This window comes from Eretmochelys imbricata, chromosome 25, assembly GCF_965152235.1.
Source record: "Eretmochelys imbricata isolate rEreImb1 chromosome 25, rEreImb1.hap1, whole genome shotgun sequence".
NCBI classification, from domain to species: Eukaryota; Metazoa; Chordata; order Testudines; family Cheloniidae; genus Eretmochelys; species Eretmochelys imbricata.
In genome coordinates, this window is record NC_135596.1 from 12,171,042 (window position 1) to 12,195,993 (window position 24,952).

The 24,952-nt window shown below is 52.4% G+C and overlaps 1 protein-coding gene across 1 annotated transcript; it reads left to right on the top strand.

Moving 5' to 3' along the window:
• Positions 1-11,226: 11,226 nt before the first annotated feature.
• KISS1R (KISS1 receptor) lies at positions 11,227-21,414 on the top strand. The gene is made up of 5 exons (XM_077842150.1): positions 11,227-11,470; positions 17,329-17,453; positions 18,927-19,062; positions 19,762-20,000; positions 20,664-21,414. The coding sequence occupies exons 1-5, from the start codon at positions 11,227-11,229 to the stop codon at positions 21,018-21,020; spliced, it is 1,101 nt and encodes a 366-aa protein (XP_077698276.1). The 3' UTR covers positions 21,021-21,414.
• Positions 21,415-24,952: the final 3,538 nt, after the last annotated feature.

The following is a 24,952-nucleotide window of genomic DNA, read 5'->3' on the forward strand; positions in this document are numbered from 1 at the left end:
AGAGGGCAAAATATAAATTCACCACCTTTCATGTGGAAATGGGTCTGTATTGATTGTTTGGGCCACACCGGGAGCTGTAAAGGTCCGTCTTTCGTAGCAAAGGTCACGTCCCTCTCCTCTGTTCCTGGCTCAGCCATCAACTTGTTGACCTCAGCCAAGTCACTTTCCTTCTCTGTGCCTGAGTTTCTCCACTTAAGGGCAGGTCTGAGGCTACTTCACCGTCTTTGTAAAGTGCTTTGAGATGGTTCTTTAACATTGTTTCATTATTACAGCTTTAAACATGGCAGGCTCTAGAGGCAAAGGGAGAAGTACCAGCCGCTACAGAGTGCTAGCAGACCTGCTCTGAGCCTTGAAATTGGTGCTTGTCTGGGACAGAGGCCTCATTCGGGCCCTCTACGCAGGGGTGAATTCCACCCAAAATGCAGACCTGGATCCCAGGTGTTGACATCACACACCGCACCAAAGGTGGGAGGAAACTGCGGGGGGCAGAGGGGTGGTTCAAACCCATCTCTACTTTGAATATATGATCCTTGGTGATCTTTGTTAGGGATGCATGGATGATTTCAGGGTTTCTGCTCCCCGCCCAGGACAACGGCAACCCATCTTGTCCAATGCAGAACTACAAAGGGAGGCTGCAGGGATCTATAGATCAGAGCAGGAACTTTAGGGTTAGAAACTGGCCTGGCCTGGGATTTTGCCCTTGCAAGACTGACTCATGCGTAGGGACTCCAGACATGCCCTTTACAGGAAACATAGGCATTGCCAGATGGGATCGGATCCTTGATCCATCTAGTCCAGTATCCAGTCTCTGCCAGTAACCAGCGCCAGCTGCTTCAGAGGAAGGCATAAGAACCATGCCTTAAACAGACGGGGGATAATTACGCCCCACATAGGTCTCAGAATATAATAGGATCTGGAAAGTGCGGGCATGTTGGCATCTCATTTCCTTCCCTGAGTCTGGGTGCAGGACAAACCCTGCTTGACTCTTCAATCCCGCCATCGAATCATAGAAATGTAGGGCTGGAAGGGACCTCAAGGGGTCATCTAACCCTTTCTCCTGTGCTGAGGCAGGGTTACCTGTACCTAGACCATTCCCGGCAGATGTTGGTCTAATCTTAAAAATCTCCCAGACCCTAGTAACCTGTTCCGGTGCTTAGCTATCCCTATCGTTAGAAAGTTTTCCCTAATATCTAACCTGAATCGCGCTTGCTGCAATCTCTCTCCATTGGATTTTACTTTAAACCAGTGGTGTCATGGTAAAAAGACGAAGAAGAATTGGGCATACTAACCTTTCTGCTGTTCCAGGCCAGGCAGTGGCATGGAGGTAAACTCCATATTCCCCAGATGAGAAGTGGGTAACATTTACCCTCGACTGCTTTCAAGAGTTTCAGTCTGTGATCCCGTAGCAGGACATGGATTTTAATTAAAATATAAGGACAAGATGGTCCTAGAGGGATGATTAGGATTAGCTGACGAGGGATTAGCGGGAACAATGAGGAAGGAATCAGGCAGCTGCACCCATGGTTTTGCAGAGGGTTAGGACAGAAACCTCCATAGCAAAACAAAGCAGGTGGAAGCAAATCTCCCCTGTCCATTCAGTCCAGGGACCCTTTTGCTAACAACAAGCCCCTCACCAGGATGGTTTCCATTGACGTGTTGCCTTTCATGCTGAGGGTGGCAGAATTTGATTTTTATTTTTCCAGATTTTGCTCCATTTAAAAAAAAATGATTTTAAAGGATTTTTTCTATGTTTCGATATTTTGATTTTTACACTTGCAGGACATTAAGAGGGAGGCAGTGCTGGGGCTAAGGGGTTAGGACTGAGCTGACTGCGGGGCTCTACGGGGATACTTTCACGGCCAAGGGGCCCAAGGGCCCCCCCCTGGCAGAACGTGTGGGGGAGGGGGCAGTCATCCTGACCTGGCGAAGCAGAGACCCCCCGGCCAGGACCTACAAGGAGGAGGAGGAGTCCCCAGCCCCAGGGACAGAGCCATTCAGCAGCAGGGTGGCCTCCTCCACAGCTGGGAACTACTGCTCCTCGCAGCCCTGGCCAGGGCACTGTGCCCCATTAGGCCAGGATGACCGCAGCTTCCCCTGCATCTTGTGCCTGCAGGGACCGTGTGCCACCCCCCAGCAGCCCTGTCAGCGCCCCGTTCCCTCGTTCCCAGGCCACTAGGGCTGCAGAGGGCTCCCTGAGGGGCTCGTGACATCAGATCTTGCAGACACCCACCAGTTACCGCTTCATATTCTTTTGGGTCGATTTCCACGTGTCAGCTAAAATCCGCCTGTTCTCACAGTTGTGGGTTAAAATTGAACGCTGCCAAGTCTCCACGACACCACAAACACCTTTCCTCTAACACTCGCAGGATGACTTCTCCGCCGTGTAGCAAGACATCACAAGGCGTAGGCACAACCGAACTCCTCCAAACAGGGTCTAAGTGGTTTCTAGCACGCTGCATAGGGGGGAATTACACCATTGATGATCACAAGTGGAGAAGAGCTTGGTTTTGTGGGAACCTCAGCTGATGTAAATGGACTTTGTTTCATTGACTTCAGCTGAGCTTTGCTGACTTACATCAGCTGAGGAAATGTTTATTCAAACAAAGTTTCCACTGAGTGTCCCCTGGAAAGGTAAGTGGCAAACACACGGAAAGCCTTCAGACCGGAGGGTTGGGGGTTTTTTGCTCCACAAGGGGCAATCCACATATAATTCTGATTAATTAGTTCATTAAAATGGTGAATTCTTAATGAAGAACAGGGAGGGATAGCTCAGTGGTTTGAGCATTGGCCTGCTTAATCCAGGGTTGTAAGTTCAATCCTTGAGGGGGCCATTTAGGGATCTGGGGCAAAAAGGAAAAAAAAATTGTATGATTTAGTTGGGGATTGGTCCTGCTTTGAGCAGGAGGTTAGACTAGATGACCTCTTAAGGTCCCTTCCAACCCTGAGATTCTAAGAGCTTGATGTCTCCCCAAAAAACATTTCATTTCTTAGCCCTGGAATATGTTAGCCTTTGTGAACTCTGCTGTGCATTGAGCGGGAGTTTTCAAAGAACTATCCACGGTGGCTCTAGGGTGACCAGATGTCCTGATTTTGTGGGCTTTTTCGTATATAGGCACCTTTTCCCCCCCTTCTCCTGTCCCGATTTTTTACACTTGGTATCTGGCAGGGCCGGCTCTACAGTTTTTGCCGCCCCAGATGGCAAAAGGGAGAAGCTGCTGCCGATTTGCCGCTGGTGGGACAGAGGGGCTGCCGCCGAATTGCCGCCACGGCGGAAACACTGCCGTCCCTTTCTACCTGCTGCCCCACGCACCTGCTTGGAACGCTGGTGCCTGGAGCCGGCCCTACTGTCTGGTCACCCTAGGTGACTCCAGGAGCTCTTCCTTGGGTGATAGCAGCTAACTTAGACCCCATCTGTGTGTATGTGGAGTTGGGATGATTTTCTTCAACGGGCATGTCTTTGCACACAGGTTTGTGAGATCCCTCTGTAACACCTCGCAGTCTGCTTTGGACTTAATGATCTTGAATGATTTTGTATCATCTGCAGATTTGGTCACATTACTGTCCACCCCCTTTCCCAGATCAATAATGAATGTGCTGAACAGCGTAGGTCCCGGTACAGATCCTTGAGAGACCCTGCTCTTCACCTCTCTCCATTGTGAAAACTGAGTATTTATTCCTACCTGTTGTTTCCTATCTCTCAACCAATTACTGATCCGTGAGAGGGCCTTCCCTCTTATCCCAGGGCTACTTCATTTCCATAAGAACCTTTGGTGAGGGACCTTGTCAAAAGCTTACTGAAAATCCAAGTACATCATATTGACCGATCACCCTTATCCAATTCCTTGTTGACTCCCTCAAAGAATTCTGATAGATTGTGAGGCATGATTTCTCTTTACAAAAGCCGTGTTGACCCTTCCCCGGCAAATCATGTTTATCTACATGTCTGATAGTTCTGTTCTTTATTATAGTGTCTACCAATTTGTGCAGTTCCCCAGCCTCTAACTGCCGGGATTGCCTTTGGAACCTTTTTTAAAAAATTGGTGTCATCCTAGCTACCTTCCCAGTCACCTGATACCGCAGCTGATTAAAGTAATAGGTTACCTACTAGAGTTAGTAGTTCTACAATTTCATATGCAAGTTCCTTCAGAACTCTTGGGTGAATCCCATCTGGTCCTGGTGACTTATTCCTCTTTAGTTTATCCATTTGTTCTAAAACCTCTTCTACTGACATCATGTCCCCTGTTGTACCTGTTTCCTTCCCCAGGTAAATATAGACAAAAGCAACACCATGGAGTCTCTGAAGATGTAAAAACTCTTCTAAGCAAGTGCACAGGGTGTTGGGAGAGGCACGAGAGAAGAGGTAACGTTTATGAGTTTAAGAATATCTAAAGGTCTCTGTAGCTATTCAGCAAATGTTGTTTCTCCCTCAGTTGTTCTGTCACTCACTCTTAACCCAGAGCTCTGTTCTTCTCTACAGTCGCCATATTAGTCACAAACCTGTGGACACTTCAGTGCTGTCTGCTAAGGGCTTTGAATGCACTCAGGACTGGGCCGCTCAGTGAGTTGATGGCAGGGTTTCAGCTTGGAACCTCTAGAGCTAAATATATGATCCTCTGCTGCCTGATCTGAAAATAGCCCTAACTTCCTTAGGCCAGGCTGCAGCAGGCTCATCTGTCACTCTGTGGTTCGGCCACCACCAGAGTGGGAGAGCGCTCCATGTGGAGTCAGCTCCATCCCTGCTAGGCTTTTTGGGGAAAGAATCCCATTTGCTGAGTGGTTGACCATGTTGTCTGTTCCTGGACACACCTCTGATCTTGCCAGGAGCCCACTCCCACTTAGCATTATAGGACGGGTAAGATGGTCACAACCCCCTGAACACCAGTTCACACCCCACCAGTGCAGCTCCACCGACAGTAGCCATAATGGTGGGTGCTAATGTTGCCTGGCAAAAAGGGCTGGAGGATGCTAGGCACTGTGTCTACAGGAGCATCACCACCAATGCAGCTTCACGGCTGCTGCTCCTCTGAGCTACAGCCAAGTCACCGCCCTATTCGAAATCTTCTAAAGCCACATTGCGCCATTCCCTGGGGCTTTGCTCCGCTTTGACAAAGGTTTTCAGCCAATTTAGACGTGTTAGCCAGAGCCCTGGGTATTCTACAGCCCAGAAATCAGCACGAGACTCCATCCCTTGCTACAGAAACGGACAGCCATTTTTTTAGAATTGCATTTCTCGCCTTTGTGGTTGTGAAGAGCATGTTTTTACGCATGAACCAAATGCAGGGTTGTCGTCCTGAGTCAGCAGGCAGCTTGAAACAATAGCTGTGAGAGATGTGAACTGCTCTGTTCAGAGCGCTATGAGTGTTAACTCTGGAGCAGTCGCTGTTGACTTTGAAACATAATGATGTTTTAGAAAAGAACGCTGTTAATTATTTCTCTCCTGATCATTTTAGCAGGAACATCCACCTAGTCTGCTCACCCCCCCAGTCCCAAAGGGCCTCTCATGATTTCCTGGGTACCAAAATCTCCCTGTGTCCCCTGTTCAGATTTCTCTCTCCTCCCAAACCCAGCAACTTTCATGGGAAATAATATTTATGCCTATGAGGCCAACCCTGCACCTTGGGAAGTTAATGGCAAAACTCCATTGACTTTAATAGTGAAAATCAGACCCACCAAACACCTTTCATCGGTAGATTTTCTAAAACAAAGAATAGCGTCGTTTCTATCCTATAGACGAGGAAACAGAGGTGCACAGATTGGAAGGGAGTTGCCCACCGCAAGTCAGAGCTAGGGATAGCGCCAGGCTCCTCTGATCACCACACCAATGTCCTAACCTCTGGACTACTCCGCCTCCCAGGGGCAGCCTTCTGTTTTCTGAGACTGACCACGACGCAGGGGGGATTGATGTTCCACAAAGCACTCCGCAATGCACAGAGTGAACCAACTGCAAGCAGAAAGGAAAACTGCCAACTCCTTCCCGTGACGGACGGTCGGCTGAGGGGGTGTCGCTAACGATGGTAGGTGCCACGGAGCGACTTGAACCCGTGTTTGGTTCCCAGCTCTGCCACTGGACACGCTTCGGGCAACTGCTACTCCACAGATGCAGCTGCACACTAGACAGGGGACTGGTTGCAGCCCGTACCATTGCAAACAATGCCAGGAAGTCTGTGCTGTGCGCTCTGTCCATCACCCACGCAGAGGAAGGCTGGTGCGGCCCCTACTCTTCTCTCTTCCTTTCTCCAGTGAGTCCCCGGGCAGCAGAAAATCCAACCAACTCTCTGGAAAGTCCTTATCACCGCAGCAAAGGGCAGAGAGGCCTTTGACTGGGTTTAAACAGCCCCGGCATGGCTGACTCAAAGCCATAGTTCCTCATTCATGCGGCACTGAAAATACCAAAGACCAGCTATTGGGATGGAGGGTTAATTAAACCTGCGTATAACCGACTTATTGACCCTCCGACGGCCTGATGTTCCCAGCTAGTTTCAGTGTTAAGTGTCGCCCCCTCCCCCCCCATCTGCTTCCCTCTTCCTTCTCCTTAATTAATATGTAGTCGTTAATGGAGCTGGTGTACTTGTAGAACATGAGGAGCTCCACCTATTCCATAAGCAGTCATTAGCAATGTAATTATTTTAATGTGTCTGGTCACTCAAGAGCCGCTGAGCAGCTCTTCAGAAATATAAGCCCTGCTTATATGGGACGTCACGACATAGAATCTTTCGAGAGTGGTCTTGCTAATGTTTGCAAGGGACTCTTCAGGTAGGAAGCAATTGACCACCCAACGGAAGCTGAGGACACACAGTGTGCTCTCCGACGGCAAGGAGAAAATGCCAACTCCTTGGTGCGACAGTCGCCAGAGGTGGCGGTGTTTAGGATGCTAGGTGCACGTGGGGGTCCTTGCGTGTTACCTGTGCCTGCAGGACTCAGACACAGGGCTCGCGCAGAGTGGGATAGTGAGCGGTCTTCTGACGCTGTAAAAGGAGCCAGATTCTAGTACCTCCGGTTAGCTGAGACATTCTCTCCAGGCTCTCAGCTGGTGTATAGCCATCGGTGCCAACTCCTACATCAGTTAGGGGAATGAGGAGATGCCACCAGGTGGCAGAATTCCACTTTGCCATGCCGGTCCTCAGCTGATATATGGCCCCTTAGGGTACGTCTCACTGCAATAAAAAATCTGAGGCACCGAGTCTCAGAGCCTGGGTCAACTGATTCCAGCTCACGGTGCTTAGGCTGCAGGGCTCAAAATTGTAATGTAGACGTTCAGGCCCGGGGTCTGAGACCCTCCCCCCTTGTGGGATCTCAGAGCCTGAGCCCAAACATCTGCACTGCAAGTTTTAGCCTCGCAGCATGAGCCCTGTGAGCCTGAGTCAGCTGCTGCAGGTCTTTTATTTCCGTGTAGATGTATCCCTAGGGACCATCCACTACTGACATAGGTCAGAGCAGCCCCTAGGCTGTTCTAACTCATACTGAGATAGTCAGAGACTGGGCCTCAGAAACAGATAACTGTAACTAGATCCCTGGTTCTCCCCACTTTTTGAGCTGTGTAGAGCTTGGCAGTGGGAGAGAATCTGGGCCCAGGCTGGCGTGGGGATCAGTGGGTTCTCTGGGCCTTTAGAATCATCCTTGGAGAGCTGCACAGAGCTGTCTCAATCCAGGAGCAATTTGGTGTCTATTTTTCTCTGTAACCTTGGCAATATTTGTAAAATCCTGGCTGCAGAACAATTATAACCTCAGGGCCCTGTGTGAGGCTGAGAAATTAGAAGAAGAAGGAAGAGCAGAAGGAGAAGGAGGAGATGGGGAAGGAGGAGCAGAAGAAGAAGATCAGATGAGTGGCAAGAGAGTGACCCAAGAGTCTGAGTACCAAACAATTACACCTGCTCTGAGGTGAGAGGACAGAATCAGTCAGGTCAGCCAGTGCCACAGAGACACCAGATGACAATTCGGAGATGTGCTGCACGGTGACATTAGTAGACCTCAGGCAAACGCACGTGTCCTTCTGGCTTCAAGAGGAGCCTGTTCCAGTGAAGCCAGGTGTAGGGGTGAGAGGCCGCAATGCCCACGTGCAAGACAATGAGACCCTACAGGCTCAAAAGCTAAAGCCAAGGCTGTGCCAAGGCCTTACGGGCCAGCGCTGAAGCACAACACCTGCTTCAATCCCTGCTTCTGATCCCCAGGATGGGGGAGGCTCATGGGCCAGCTCCTGCAGGGTGCTCAGCACCTCCTGAGAGTGCCTATTGATTTCAGTGGCAGTGGCAACAATTCAGATATTTCTGGGGTGGGGGTGGGGAATGCTGGTCCCCATGCTCAGCCCCCCTCTTCTTGCAAAGACCCCACCTCTCTCTTACCCACACAGTGCACGAGCTGCTGCCCCCAAGAGCTGAGCTCTCCCCTGCACCCCGCTACATAGGAATCGACTCCCCATGCAGCAGGTCACGGCACCATTGGACCTGGCTGCCCCTCTGTCAAGACGGAGGGACAGCTGGGCCAGATTTGAGCAGCGTTGCAGCCCTGTGAGCCAGGTCACAACACCACTTGCTGCTATTTGGCCCAGTTGCTCCGCTGTCTGTTACAATCACGCAGCTCGAGCAATGCTCTGGACAGCTGTAGCAGCGGCTGTCCTGGCTTAATACGGGACCACAGCTTAAAAGTGCTCCAGCCTCATGCCCCCCTCACTCTTGGGCCTGTAGAATTTTAAGCAATTGCAAAAACCATGCAGAGGGGGTTATCACTCCCCGGCCCCGAATGGGCACCATTGTTCAGTGGGTGCCCAGCATCCTCCTGCACCAGGCCCTGGGTGCCTAGAAGAAGCCCTGTTCACTGCCCAGTTCTAGCTGGCGTGCACAGGTGAAAGAGAAGAAGGTTTCCATAGTCCTGAAGTCAATGGGAGTTAGGTGCTGAAATCCCTTTGAGAATATGGCCTGAGTGCTCTCTGGGATAGACCTTTTACCATCTCCCACTTTCGTATTCAGCTCACACACGGGTCCTTTCTCACTTTAATTCCCCGCTGTTTTGCTGCTTTGCCTCTCTTCCCCCATCCCACCGCTCACATTCTCTCCTTGCCCTGCCGACTCCAGGTTTCAGCAGTGTTACAACATGTGCCATCTACGCACATTGTGTCTGTGTACGCCTTGCATCGGAAAGTCTTCATCAGCAGCACTAAAATCCCCAAAGGCCATGTCTGCACCAGCACGGACCTCAGCAAAACGTTTTGTCGGGACAGCTGCACCGCTTGTACGCTGGTAAGTGTAGACATGGCCTAGGCCGAGCGCTGTTCTGAAGCTGACAACGGACGCCTGGAGGTGGATCCAGACCAGTTGGGGGGCTCATCTCCCACCGGACAGTGAATGCGTTTGATGCTGGCTTTCTGACACTGCATCAGCTTCTGTGCGAAGTTTTCTTTCCCCCGTCAGCCGTGCTAATTTGGCCATTCTGCAATCACCAGCCAACAAGCAAGCACTAGCAGGCTGACAGCTGTTCCAGGGTCCTGCAAGATGGAACCGTTTTTTATTTTTTAATGCTACGGACAGCTAGCCCCTAGATCTCCCTGCTACATGAGAAGAATCATTTCCCCCTTCAACCATGATGATTACTGCCCAACTAGCTGGCTTTTAAAGTGCTAGCAGGTTGACAGCCACTCCTGGATCCTACAAGCTGAAATATTCTTTTTTTAAAAAAATGCAAGATATGTTAACCTTTGGAACTACCCCCCACATGATATGTCTGAAGCAACAGTAATAAAAAAGGATCAGCTGTCTATGTGGATGAGACCAACAACTGTGATTACACTAGGTAAGATTAAAAGGGCCTGGGCTCTCAATCCTCATGCTTCAGGGTATAAAGTGATCAGCATCTGGGTTCATAAGTGCAGTCTCCCTTCATGGTGCAGTATTGTGCAGTTAGGTGCATGTCTTTGGGGGGCACCTTTCTCTGAGGACTCTACTGGGGAAAGAAAGAGCTGGGCCTTTGTACGGTCTGTAGTGTAGACGTAGTCTCAGTTGCACAGGGCATGACCTTTTCCACAGCCCTGAACCATGCAGTTAGGTCGACCTAGTCTCTCTGGGCCTCAGTTTCCCACCTGTGCAATGGGGATAACAGCACCACCTTACCTAAGAGGTGTTGTGAGGTTCTTATCCTATGGTAGCAGGAGAAGCTTGGATGGATCTTCTCTTTATCCAAGGTACAAGGCGTTGGTAATAAGATGTTTCCCCAAGAGATGCCCTGAGCTGAGAGAATAGAACCAGTCCACAAGAACACCTGGCATTTCCCCAGCGCCTTTCATTTTAAAGCACCTGATTCCTGACTGTTCACCCCACTCCGGTAGGGCCGGTAAATCCTATGCTCCCCGCTGGCTTTATTCTTGGGGGACCCAAGGCGCAGAGAAGCTGAGGGCTGTGCCCCGGGTGATGGGGAGAATCGGCAGGGAATGAACCCAGGAGTCCTGGCCTCTGAACTCCTGCATCTCACCCCCCCCCCGCCCCTCTGACTGTGCATTTAAAAAAAACCCACTTTTGATTTGTTCTCAGCTGCTGTTTATTTCTTTAACAGGGTGGGGGGCATCTCCGCGCGGCACCCCCCAGCAGAGAGAACAACTCCTGGACCTGGGGCAGCTGCCCACTGGGTGGGACTTTTCCCACCGCCTCGGGTCGGGAGCAGCAACCCCCCCCCCCACGCCCCGCGCCCGTCTCCCTGCGGACGCGCCGCTCCCCAGAGGCGCCTCCCCCCAGGAGGGGCTCCCGGCGTCTCCACTACAAGAAGAGGGCGAGCGGGAAACCAGAGCGGATTCGGAGCGCGGCGGAGCAGAGGGGACGCGGCGTCCTGCTGAAGCGGTTTTCTCTGCCTTTGGGGCTTGATTCCCTCCTAGGGCAGCGCTCGGACTCCTGGGTTCCCCGCCGCGGAGTTGCTGCTCCGGACGGAGGACGCGGGGTAGCAGCCTGCAGGTTAGCGCAGGAGCTAAACCCCCCGCCGGCCCCAAACTTCCTGAGCTACTTAGAGCCGCCCCTCGGGAAGGGAGCTCGCCAGGCTCGGGGACTTCGTGTTGCTGAAGGCAGCGCTGGGAGAACCCCACCCCTGACCCTAGGGGCGAGCGGGGAGCCTCCCTGGGGTCCCCTGGCAGGAGACCCGCCAGCTCCATCGCGGGTCAGGGCTAAGGAGAGAACCCAGGAGTCCTGCTAGCGAGCGGCCCCTTCCCCCTCCAGGGAAAGGCAGGGGTCCTGCGCTCTGCGCCCCAGGACCATGCGGGGAGCATCTGCCAGCGCCCTGCTCAATGCCTCTCTCCTGCTCCCCAACCGCTCCTGCCCTGGGGGGCTGCTCTGCACCAACAGCTCGGAGCCGCGGAGCCCCCCACGCCTGGTGGACGCCTGGCTGGTGCCCCTCTTCTTCGCCCTGCTGATGGCGCTGGGGCTGGCGGGCAACTCCCTGGTCATCTACGTGATCACCAAGCACAAGCAGATGAGGACGGTCACCAACTTCTACATCGGTGAGTTGGGCACAGGGGCGCGGTGGGGCTGGGCAGGGGGGCGCGGTGGGGCTGGGTGCCTGGGGCTGGGCAGGGGGGCACGGTGGGGCTGGGCGCGGTGGGGCTGGGCACGGGGGCGTGGTGGGGCTAGGCACAGAGGAACCCTGGGGCTGGGCACGGAGGAACCCTGGGGCTGGGCATGGGGCGCGGTGGAGCTGGGCACAGAGGAACCCTGGGGCTGGGCACGGGGGCGCGGTGGGGTTTAGAAATTTAGAAAAATTTGATCCGAGCCATTAGTAGAATGATACACTGCCAGAGTGATCAAGTAAGAATCAAGAGGAGAAGAAAAAATTGACTTCCAAACAAGAAATCTCCTGGTGATTCATAATCTAATGACTATCAGTCTAGGCACGGGCAGGATGTGCATCTCAGGATGTGAGGGAGCAGAGGGTCTGCCCTCAGTGGAGGGAGCAATGGACAATGAAGAATATAACATCAAAATATATATATTAGGGGTCAGCCAGAGTTGAAGATCATCTGGTAGTGTTAAAAAGCAACGGCCGAGCCTGCGTCCCAGCCCAAGAAAGCAAGAGAGAAAAGAGAAAGCAAATTGTCAGAGAAAGACGCAAAAGATTTACACAGAAATCAATGTGCAGGCAGTGGCAAGAGAGGGAACCCATTAGCAGTTGAAGATTCACGCTGGTGGATGGATGCCTCACAAGAGAGGGGGCGTATTCCGGAGCAGTCCTTCAGGGTTAATTTCCTTTGAAACAAAATTGACCTACAGAATTATTTGGGCTATTTAACCTCTTTGTCAAGGGCCTGGAGGAAAACATAAAATCTCGCTGCTAAAGCTGGCAGCTGACCCCCAAAACTGCAGGCGTGGTAAGTAACGCAGAAGACAGGTCACTTATTCAAAACAATATGGATCACTTGGGCTCAAGCAAACAATATGTGTTTTAATACTGCTTAGTGTAAACGTATGCAGCTGAGAACAAAGAACGTAGGCCAGGATGGGGGTCTCTCTCCTGGGAAGCAGGGACTCTGTAAAAGATTTGGGGGCTGTGGTGGATAATCAGCTGATTAGGAGCTCCCAGTGCGATACTGCGATCAAAAGAGCTAATGCGATCCTGGGAGGCATAAACAGGGGAATCTCGAGTAGGAGCAGAGAGGCGATTTTACCTCTGTATTTGACACTGGTGCGACCGCTGCTGGAATCCTGTGTCCAGTTCTGGTGCCCACAATTCAAGAAGGGAGTTGATAAATTAGAGGGGCTTCAGAGAAAAACCTGAAGAATGATTACAAGATTAGAAAACCTGCCTTAGAGTGATAGACTCCAGGAGCTCAATTTATGTAGCTTAACAAAGAAAAGGTTAAGGGGTGACTTGATCACAGTCTATAAGTACCTACATGGGGAACAAATATTTAATAATGGGCTCTTCAAACTAGCAGAGAAAGGTCGAACACGATCCAGTGGTTGGAAGTTGAAGCTGGACAAATTCAGACTGGAAATAAGGCGTAAAATGCTAAGGGTGAAAGTAATTAATCAGTGGAAGAATTTGCCAAGTGTCGTTTTGGGTTCTCCACCACTGACAATTTTTAATGTTTTCCTAAAAGACCTGATCTAGAATTTATTTTGGGGGCAGTTCTCTGGCCTGGGCTATACAGAAGTCAGCCGAGATCAGTGGTTCTCAACGAGGGGTATGTGTACCCCTGGAGGTACACCGAGGTCTTCCGGGGGTACTCAACTCATCTAGATCAGGGAGTGGTTGGATGGGTTTAGGGGGATTGCAAGTGCATGGCTGGCATTAGGGGGTGGCAAGCAGGGCAACTGCCTGGGTCCCCACACCACAAGGGACCCCACGAAGCTAAGTTACAAGCTGGGGCTCGGGCTTCAAACAAGGCTCACAAGTGAAAAATGAGTTCAATTACCACGCTGAAGTGTAAGTACAATATTTATATTAGGGCTGCCAAGCGATTAAAAAAATTAATTGCGTGATTAATCACGCTCTTAAACAATAATTGCGTCCCATTTATCTATACAGTGTTCACTTATATTTTTTATTACAAATATTTTCACAGTAAAAAACAAAAGAAATCGTATTTTTCAATTCATCTAATACAAGAACTGCAGTGCAATCACTTTATCACGAAAGTTGAACTTACAAATGTAGAATAATATACACAAAATAACTGCATTCAAAAATAAAACAGTGTAAAACTTTAGCGCCTTCAGGTGCACTCAGTCCTACTGCAGCCAATCTCTCAGACAAACAAGTCTGGTTACAATTTGCAGGAGATAACGCTGCCTGCGTCTGGTTTACAGTGTCACCTGAAAGGGAGAACAGGCATTCGCATGGCACTGTTGTAGCCGGCGTCGCAAGATATTTACGTGCCAGATGCACTAAAGATTCACATGTCCCTTCATGCTTCAACTCCCATTCCAGAGGACATGATGACGGGTTCTGCTCGATAATGATCCAAAGCAGGGTGGACCGACGCATGTTCATTTTCATCATCTGAGTCAGATGCCACCAGCAGAAGGTTGATTTTCTTTTTTTTTTGGTGGTTCGGGTTGTGTAATTTCCGCATTGGAGAGTTGCTCTTTTAAGACTTCTGAAAGCATGCGCCACACCCCGTCCTGACCAGATTTTGGAGGGCACTTCAGATTTCTTAAACCTTGGGTCGAGTGCGGTAGCGATCTTTAGAAATCTCACATTGGTACCTTCTTTGTGTTTTGTCAAATCTGCAGTGGAAGTGTTCTTAAAACGAACATGGGCTGGGTCATCATCCAAGACTGCTAGAACATGAAATCCAGGGCAGAATGCGGGTAAAACAGAACAGGAGCTGCTCAAGCACACGTAGGAGTGAGAGCAGGGCTTAATTTGTGCCGGGGCTTGCCAGAACTTAGCCCCGGCACCTCTGGGCCTGGCAGTTCGTAGCCCCGGCACCTCTGGGCTTGTCACATCCGTTATGAAAGTAAAAAAATTGCTTGAGCCCCACTGCCCTGGCCTGGCACCTTTTTCATTACAAATTAAGCACGGAGTGAGAGGCATCCTGATCAGTGCCCTCAGGAAGACGGAGGCACTGTGAAACTGTGAAGGAAAGTCAAAGGAGAACTCGGGCCTTTTGAGCCCTCTCCAGCGCAGGGATTCTGCAGAGGGTTTAACAAAACTCCTGACAACCCAAATCTTCGGAGTCTGTTCATGGTGACGATTTATTAGTGACTCTGGGGGAGACATTTTAGGCAGGAGCTTTCCCCTTTTTGTGCTTGAAGATCTTGTACGTTGTGACGGCTAGTTGTTAAAAACAAAACCAAACCAAACAGCCAGGGGAAATTACAGGCCATTTTCTAGGCCCGTGAAGGGCCCATTGGGGTACTGTGGGAATACTAGGAAGGAGGCTGCTTGGAGGTTGGGAATCAGCCCTAGGGAAGATCAGTATCTCTGAGAGCCCATTCAAGTAATATAGCATTCAGACTTGTGACCCGGCTATTCTGCCCCGGAGCCCCACCTCTCCCTTCGCCCCAGCAATCTCCGCTCCTCCTAGCCCCAGGCATCAGTTACAATATGTAGCTGCAGGCCGGTTATTTGTCACTTTGCATCTAGTTTCTTTGGAGAGATTTTGACCTTTTTGTGATGCCCAATGACAGAAAATTAGAGTCTAAAGTCTGCCTATCCCAGTCCCTCCCCCACCATCCTTGCATCCGCTGCTTTTACAATTAATCTCCTGGCTCATTGTGAGAATCTCCTGTTCTGTGTGCAGTAACCCAGGTTACCGAGAGCTTTTTCCTCAGCTAAAATATTGAGGGGCCTGATCCGGCACAATAGAGTCAATAGGGGCCTGATCTGCAGCTGCCCTGTGTTTTCTGTCCTCGTGTACACCTGTGCAAAGTGGGTGCAAGATGCAAGATCAGCTCACAGGTTTCCACTCACTGGTTTATGGGGTCAGTGACCAGACAAAGCGCCAAGCAGGGCTGGATCAGGCCCTTCCAAACGTCACCATCCCTTGCAGTGCAAGTAGGAGCAGGCACCTGGGATAGGACGGTGAAGTAAGTGACACTCGGCTGTACCGAACCAGCTGAAGCTGCATGAACGTCTTCACCTGACTAAGGCAGCTCTGGTCAGTGCTGCCTGGGCAAAGCAAACCTTCAGGGCGGCCCCACATAGCTTGTACATCCCTTATGGAAGCGCTGTCAATCCATCCGTGCTTACCAGAACCCTGCTGCAGTCCAGGAGCACAGGGGTTAACCAGGACATCCCGGCTGAACCTGAAATGAGCCAATACCGCAAGGCCCCCTGACTCAGAGGAAACCCTGGTCCTGGGGGATATTGACTTTCTTGACCTTGATTGCTTAAAAAAATGATCGTCGTGCAATGCATTAGAGAGAGAGGGCTGGTGCCTGGTTTAAATCAGCATAATCCCATTGAAAGCAATGGCGCAACACCTATTGACCCCAGCTGAGGACCAAGGTTATATAGATCCTCTTCCCAGCCCCAGGAGGGATCCCCTTTCTACAGGTGGGGAAACTGAGGCGCAAGAGGGGTTTGATGACTTATCCCAGGCTGCACAGCGAGCCAAGTGTCAGAGCTGAGATTAGATCTTAGGAGTTCCTGGCTCCCAGCCCCATGCTCTAAGCACTAGACCTTGTTGCCTCTTGATGCTGACGTTACTAGAAACTCCCCCTCTGTACACCTCACAAATCTCACTCCAGGTGCTCTTTGCGTATGGCCCCGATCCAGCAAAGAGCAAGCAGCATCCGGGAAGCACTCAGCATCCTCCAGGCTCAAACTTCCACTCCGCTAGAGCAATTACTGCCCCTTAGCCAGTGTCAAGGCTCTGTGCTGTCAGGAATGGGACTCAGCTCCAAACCCTGGGCTCCCAGCCCCCCCACACTGGGGTTAGCTCACAGGGGCAAGTCTGAGACGGTTCAGAGGCTATTGAGACGGGTGTGACTTACGCCTTCTTCCAGCCCTTCGTTGTGTATGTAGATTCCCTCTTGCACTGGTGTAAACCTGGAGTAACACCCCTAAAGCCAATGGAGTTAATCCAGATTCATACTAGCATACAGGAGACCCTTCCTCTCTTTTACGGCCAGCGGGCCCTTAGACACCCCAATCTCCCCTCACACATTTCCTCTGAATTTGGCCTACCGGGCATAGTGGAATCTGAGAGGGAATCAAAGCTGGATTAACCGACAGGCCCAGGAGCTGGAAGATAGAGTTATAAGCTTGATGCAGGTGACGTTTTGTGGTCCCTTGCAGATCTTCGGCCGGTGCAAATTGACCCAGCTCCATTGACTTCACTGGAGCAGTGGCAATTCCCATCCGCGGAGGCACAGCCCCTGTGAATCTGTGGGTGCAGCCAGGAAAGCAACGAACAGAGGGGTGGAAATAGAAAGGCTCCAAGTCTGGTGCTCTCTGCGCCGGACCATGCCTCTGCAGGTGGAGACTGGCCCTTTACGTGGGGTGAAGAGGAGGGGAAATAAACCAAGGTCTGCAGCATCAATAGAAGGAGGGTCAGTTGTTCTGAACACGTCCATTTCCCAGCAGCAAAGTCTTTGTTTCAGACCCGTTGTTCCCAGAACGGCAGGGGGACGATGAGAACTGAAACAGCAAAGGCCAGCTCATTTGCCTTTTAAATCGACCCCGTTACTGCCATATCTAAGCACCTCGCCATCTTTAATGGATTTAGCCTCACCACACCCCTAAGAGGCTGTTCTCCCCATCACACAGGTGGGAAACTGAGGCACAGAGCTACTAAGTGACTTGCCCAAGGTGGCATAGGGAGCCTGTGGCAGAGGTAGGATTTGAACCGAGGCCTCCTAAGTCCAAGGCTTGTGCCCTAATCACAGCATGACCCTTTCTTTCTTTTGACAGCCAACCTTGCCACCACAGATATTATCTTCCTGGTGTGCTGCGTGCCGTTCACTGCCATGCTGTATCCCCTTCCCGGCTGGATCTTCGGGGAGTTCATGTGCAAGTTTGTCAATTACATCCAACAGGTGAGGCATTGGCTTAGGGCTTCGCTCATTACTGTGGGCAGTGCTGGGGTGACTGCGGGGGACTTAGTCTTCAAAAGAGAGACTGCGTGGGCAGCAACAGGGCGAGCTTTGTCCTCTCCTTCCACACAGGCACCTCACACATATATTTCTCATGCAGTTGCGCAACACACACATGGCCTACGTGCATGCTATACAAACAGAAAAGTTAGATAAAAAACATACTCTTGCTGGAAGGTTGCAGCATAACACGACTTTATGATAAACACACAGTGACCAAAACCAGAGAGAGACAAAGCAGGCTGCTCCCTGCAGCGAGGCACAGATCTTGGCATCACTGTGGATAGTTCTCTGAAAATTTCAGCTCAATATGCAGAAGCAGCAGTCCAAATGGCTAACAGAATGGTAGGAACGACTAGGAAAAGGATAGAAAATAAGACAAAAATATCATAATGCTACTATATAAATCCATGGCATGCCTACATCTTCAGTACTGTGTCCAGTTCTGGTCACCCAATCTCAAAAAGGAGAAAGTGGAATTGGAAAAGGTTCCGAGATGGGAAACAAAGATGATCAAGGGTATGAAACAGCTTCCGTACAAAGAGAAACTAAAAAGATTAGGGCTGTTTGGCTTAGAAAAGGGATGACGAAGGAGGGATATGAGAGAGGTCTCTATCATTCTGGAGGGCTTGGAAAAAGCCACTAGAGAAGCGTTATTTACCCTTTCATGTAATACAAAAATCAGGGATCACCCGATGAAATGAATCCGCAGCATGTTTAAAACAAACACAAGGGAGTACTTCTTCACCCAACACACAGGCAACCTGTGGATCTCCGGGCCATGAGATGTTGTGAGTATAAAAGTATAAATGGGTTCAAAAAAAGGGCTAGATAAGTTCCTGGAGGACAGGTCCATCAATGGCTAATAGCCAACATGGTCAGGGATGCAACGCCATGCTCGGGGTGACCCTAAACCTCTGACTGCCAGAAGCCGAGAGTGGAAGACAGGGTGGATCGCTGCAAAATTGCCTTGTGTACATTCTCCCTGAAGCATCTGGCACTGTTGGAGTTGGGATACAGGGCAAGATGAACCATTGGTCTAACCCATTTTGGCAGCACTGATGTTCTTATGTAAATCCCCCCACCTTGATTTAGGCTGACATTTTCCAGACTAACTGGAAATGTCCCAGATGGCACACGTCCATACACAGCCTGCAAGCAAGGCCAGGAACCCCCCTGCTCTTGTGGCGGTAGCTTGCATTTCCAACATGCCACACCACGCAAACTGAGATCATCGGCTTCCAAGAGTAGAATACTCAGACACAGAGAGCCAGATACTCAGCTGCTGTGTATTGCCGTATCTCTGTTACAGCCGACCTGGCGCCAGCAATGCACGGGGTGGGTGCGTGGATGTGTGGTTCCCCAGCCAACTCCCCTCCAAGGCGCTCCCCTCTCCGCTTCTGCCTCCCCTGGCAGGTCTCCGTGCAGGCCACCTGCGTCACCCTGACGGCCATGAGCGTGGACCGCTGGTACGTGACCGTGTTCCCGCTGCGTGCTCTGCGTCAGCGCACCCCCCGGGTGGCCGTCGCCATCAGTGTGGGCCTCTGGATCTGTGAGTAGAGCCGGTGTGAGTAGGGGAGACTGGGGAAACGTGGCCCTCCTGAAGTGGTGCCGGGCAGCTGGGGTGAGCTGGCCGGGAGGGACCGTCACTGGCACTCCCGGAGGAGGAAGGGGGATGGAGAGATCCATGTGGGCATGAGGGGACAGAGCCTACTGGGTAAGGGCCCCTTTATTTTTTAAAGAAACTGCCTAGAACCATTTATGCAACCCCTGGCCCAACCCCTGACCCAATAAATGTCAGGGTTCAGATAAAATGGGACCTGCATCTGAACCACCCCTGGGCGTGGTTTGCAAAGCCAAGCCCTACCTGGGGAGGTTGGGGATGTTCAAGGATGGGGGCTGAAATAGGAATTTGGGGGATGTAAGAAGGGAGGGGACAGCTGTAACACAGGCATGAGCTGAAGCTGCTGGCTGTGTCAAGTGGAGTCCTTCCCCACCCTCAGGGAATGGACCGTTGGCAACTATCATCCTCATAACCTGGTTCTGACCCTTCCCTTTGTCCCTCCAACTCATTTCCCCTGCGACCCATGATCCTTCCTGGTTCTGGTTTGGGTCTGTCCCTCCATCCTGCTCCCCCACTGGCTGGGATCCTGGTTCAGTTCAGTTCGGACCCTTCATCCCCTGCTGACCACTAAAGCAAGCACCCAGCCTGGCGCTGGGTCACTGACTCTGGCCTTGCTGCCCACGGCAGGTTCCTTTATCATCTCCACCCCGGTGCTGATGTACAACAGGTTGACGGAGGGCTACTGGTTCGGGCCGCAGACCTATTGCAGTGAGTCCTTCCCCTCCGCCTCCCACGAGAAGGCCTTCATCCTTTACAACTTCCTGGCCGTCTACCTGCTGCCCCTACTGACCATCTGCGTCTGCTACATGGGCATGCTCTACCACATGGGACATCCCACCGTGGAGCCCGTCGATAACAACTACCAGGTACCTGGCTCCTCCCCCCTGCACTCCCCACACATGCCCATCGGGGGCGTGTGCATGTGTAGATCTACATAAGACCTGATCTCCAGAGGCTTTGAGCACCCACGGCTTCCACTGGCTCCAGCAGGAGTTGATGGTGCTCAGGACTCCTCGACCACAGGGCCAGATTCATCCCTGGCCTCTGTATCCAACGGTGCATGTAAGGTGATGCTCAGGTGCATGGCCTGTGTCTGCAGATACTTGCATGTACATACACCTGTGTCCACATGCTTGTGAACAACACATGCTGCCATTTGCACCCATGCACCCACTGTTTTGTTTGCACATGAATGCACGCATAGGCACCCACCGATACTTGCACGTGTGACCCACCCCATGTGATGCTCTGTTGCCCCCGGTGGTGGCCCATAACTAGGGGTGGATAAGCTTGCCACGGCACTGTTCTTTTAGTTCAGGCAGCAGAAGTTCATGCGCTCCAATCCAGAGGTCCCAGGTTCAATCCCCACTGCCAACCACCTCCTCGGGGTGTGGTGTTATACACACATGCAACCACTTGTGCGTATACCTCTTTACACATGTCCACCCACTGGCATGATGGCTCAACTCCCACCAGAGCTGCCTGGCTGTGAATGCTAACACACACACCCTGTCTCTGTGGCTTGCAAGGTGCAGCAGCTGGCCGAGCGCTCCGAGGCGATGCGGGCCAAGATCTCCCGCATGGTGGCCAGCATCGTGGGACTCTTCACCGTCTGCTGGGGGCCCGTGCAATTCCTCATCCTCGTCCAGGCCTTCAGCCCCAGCTTCCAGCACAATTACTACATCTACAAGGTGAAGATCTGGGCCCACTGCATGTCCTACACCAACTCCTCCGTCAACCCGATCGTTTACGCCTTCATGGGCCTCAACTTCAGGAAAGCCTTCAAGAAGGTCTTCCCCTTCATCTTCAAGCAAAAGGTGGGCTGCACCCATGCGGGCAACACCAACATCAACACCGAGATGCACTTTGTGTCCTCGGGCACATAGGGGGGTGGACATGCCCCTCCCTGCCCAGAACATGAGACCAGATGACTCTCTTTGCTGATAAGAACTTGCAGCTCGTAGAGCCTTTCATCCCAAACTGCTTTACAAACCATCTCACTCACCATTGTAATGCAGCCACCTCTGGAGTGGAAGGCAGCAGCTGTTTGTATAGCCCAGAGCATCACTGCCTGGCAGTTTAGGACAGAAAGTGAAGGAGGACACTCCGAAGGAGTGGCAGGCAGGCGGTATGTAATTACCCCAAAGAGACCAGGGCTAAATGGCTAAACCATTCCCACTAAAAACGGCCTGGGACTTTTAACCCCACAGAAACAGAACCTCTGCTTTTCCTTTGAAAGATGTGCTCCTGAGGGCATTCAGCGCCAAAAAAATAACAATTCTGTGCACAATATTTTAAAATTCTGCAAGTTTTATTTGTCAATAAATAAATACAGGGGCTCCAGCATGGCAGTGGGGAGCACAGGCCACTGGCTGCACGAAGATGGGAGATCACGCTGCAGCCCCCCCATCCTTGCCCCCAGGACATGGACTCAGCAGTGAGGCTGCACCTGACCCTGACACAGCACAAGGCCTGGGCTTGCCCCAGAAACACCCTGGGGCCCTGCCCCTCTGCGCCAGGCACACCAGGTGTGGGACAGGCAGGCTCAACCAGGCAGAATCCAAGAGTGGAGGGGCTCAGTGTGGGGGGATCCAGGTGTGGGGTGAGAGGATCAGGTGTGGGACAATCTGGGAGCAGGCAGCTCAGTGGCGGGTCTAGATGTGGGGGGATCTGGATGCACAGGCTCATTGCGGGGGGTTCCAGGTGCATGGGTAATGGGACTCTTCCAGGTGAAGGTGGGTGGGGCTCAGCAGAGGGGTCTGGGTGTGGGGTCTCAGCAGGGGGGCCTGGGTGCTGGGGGAGTGGGTCTTGGTGGGGTGGGGGTCTGCGTGCAACTAGTTGGGGGTCAGTTGCATGGGGATCTGGATGTGAGGGATCGGGGGGTGCAGGGCGTGGGGCTCGTCAGGGTGGGGGTTTGAGTGCAGGGAGCTCAGTGGGGGATGGTCTGGGTGCACAGGTGGGGAGGCCAGAGGCAGGGGGTCTGGGTGGAAGGGGCTCCAGATGCAGAGGTTGAGGTTCTGTGGCGTGGGGTTGGGTTTAGGTATGGAGGGCTAGTGGGGTTCTGGGTGTACAGGGTTAGGCTTGGCGTGGGTGTCTGGGTATGGGAGGTCTGGATGCATGGGGGTTGGGCAGATGGGGGATCAGGTCCCCATACAGTGACCCCTCTCTCTGCAGCTGAGGAGCGATGGGGGCAGGAAGCAGGGGAGGATGCTGAGCTTCCTGCAGCTGAGGGGGGGAAAGTCTGGGGGGGGGAGGGTCTCACACAGCCCCAGCCACTCCTTGCAGAGGAAGAGGAAGTCCTGTCCTCTCCTGCCTCCAGCCTAGCCAGGATTAGCAGCTGATCCTGGCTCAGGGTAGGAGCCACTGGCGGGGGTGTCCCCAGCCCTGCAGTGATTTACCTCTCCGCCGGCTGCTCCGGGTGCCTGAAACGATGTACCTCTGCAGCTAGGGAGTGGTGCGTGGCTGCTCTTGCAGCTTCCCTTGGCTTCCCTGTCAGAAAGTAATTTTTCTTCAGGGAAGCAAAGAAATTGGCGGGGGACATGAATTATGCGCAAGCGCAGTGGTGCAGAATTCCCCTAGGAGTAAAGATGTCACCCTCCCTCCGACAGCACCGAGCTCACTCAGTGGAGGAGAGCGCCACCTTCTGGATCACTAGCAGCACCTTGGATGTTACTTCATCAGTCTCCCATCTAAGTGGGGTCCAGCAAGACCATCCAGTAGCTCAGCTCAAGCTTGGACTTGTTGTGTAATTAGACGTGGCTGCGGGGAAAAGGTTTATATCTCAAATCCAGGGAATTGCTTCTGTCATATAAACACTAGACTGGGCTGGTTTCCAGAGGCACTCATCTAGGGTCAATGAAAACCCAACCATCTCCCTACAAATCCTCCCAGCCGTGGCCACTGAAAACTGGGGACCATCATTAAGGACTCACTTAATGGAGGGTTTGGGAATAAACTTTTCCTGGGGTCAGGTCTAACTTAAGTAATTATGTGGCTCCCATCACCACGGCATCTGGCCACCTCACACTCTCAGCCTCCCATCCTCTGGTCATGCAGAGAATTATAGGAACTGTTATCCCCTTTTTACAGAGGGGGAACTCAGGCACAGAGAAGTTAAGTGACTTGCCTAAGGTCACACAGGGAACCAGTAGCAGAGCAAAGACACCAACACAGCTTGCCAGGATGCACGTCTAGTGTCCTAACCGCTGGGCCAGTTTCTTCCTGTGGGAGCTCCTCCACCTTTCCCTGAAGCAGCTGGTACTGGCCACTCTCAGAGATGGGCTACTCAGCAGACCCCCTGGACTGATCCAGCCTGGCTGTTCCTGTCCTTATAAAGGCTCTGAGAGAGCCTGCTACTGGGAGACTGCCTTGAGCTTAAGTGACCCATTGATCCTGGCTAGGACTAGCTGAGCCTGCCAAGGGGGAAATGTCTGAACAGGGGCTAGCAGCTCCTGTTTGCCACCAGCCTCTGAAGAGCATGCTGTGCTCTTTCTATCTGCAGGGGAGACGATTGCTGGGTCTGAGGAATTTATATCATGGTGGGGGGAAATCTGAGCCTATCCCAGCTCATGACACCTGTGACCACGGAAGGCCGGGGAGAGCAGGCGGTTAACCGCAGCTCCCTGAGGGAGAAGTGGGGTCTGCAGCTCAAGGCATCGCTCACGGTACAAAAAGAGGTGAATCAGATTCCCAAAGAAGCCAGGAGGTGTCGGGATGGGCGCGGCTCCCTGAGTTCCTGTACAAACGGGGCTCTTTGCAGAGGCAGCTACGTAAAAACGCCACCCACTGCTTTGTGCTTGTGGTGGCTTTGCTCCGGTTCCCACTCTTGTGAGGGTGGGGAGAAAAAATTGCCGTTTATTTATAAATAGAGTAAAACCAAGTCTTTCGTTAGCCTCGCACACAGAGTCTGTCTCCATCTGTTCCAGGACTCCCGGAGCCCAGCACCTCCTGTGCTTATAACGGATTAGCCCCTCGGTATTTTCATGGAGTTGATTAGTGACCGCTGAGAGCAGAAAACTCATCTCGCTTGTGACCGAACTCTGCTGGAGGGGAGGGGAGCTGAAATCCCCCTGCTTGGTTTGACGGCACATCTCTGGCGAAGCCACAGTCGGGGTGCTGCGGAAACCCAGACGTTCTCTGCTCCAAGGCGGGGCTCGAACTGGGGCGGGATGGGAAGGCGCGAGACTCTCCCACACTCCGCCCATCTGAGACCGGTCCATGGGCTCAGCATCCTTGCTGGGCACCACCGGCCTCTTGTTGGGGCTCTGGCTGGTGCCCATGTAGTTACTCCTCCTGCGTTGCTGGGGGCAGGTGGGCAACCAAGAATTGTGGGTACTGGGTTGCCTAGCAACGGGCGCTGCTCGGTGGTGTCCTATCATCTCTTCGGCCGCCCCGTGGCTGTGGACGTGGCAGCGGCAGCAGCTCAGGGTGGCAGGTGGCATCGTCTCTCCTCCCTGCCAGGGGCAGGTGCATTCAGCCCCTCGGCGTGGTTGGGTTTCGGCCCAGGCGGGAAAGGCCTAACCCCACGTGGTTCCCTGTAATGGGGAGCTCTGCCCCTTTAAGGGCCAGGGGGCCGGGGCCAGCCCTGTTAGATTATCAGACCCAGCTGGGAAGGGGCCAGTGATTGCTATAAAGGGCTTTGTTAGGTGGGGGGGCAGATACAGGAAGGAAATTAGTGCCCATAGCTGGTGGAAGAGAGAGGCAAAGGGCCCCGCAGCCAGGTCAGGGGAATAGCTGCCTTATAAATCAATTGTGCCCTAAGGCATAGGCCTGAAGAGGCTTTGAGTGTGGGCTGGGGAGACAGGTCAGGAGCTTTATG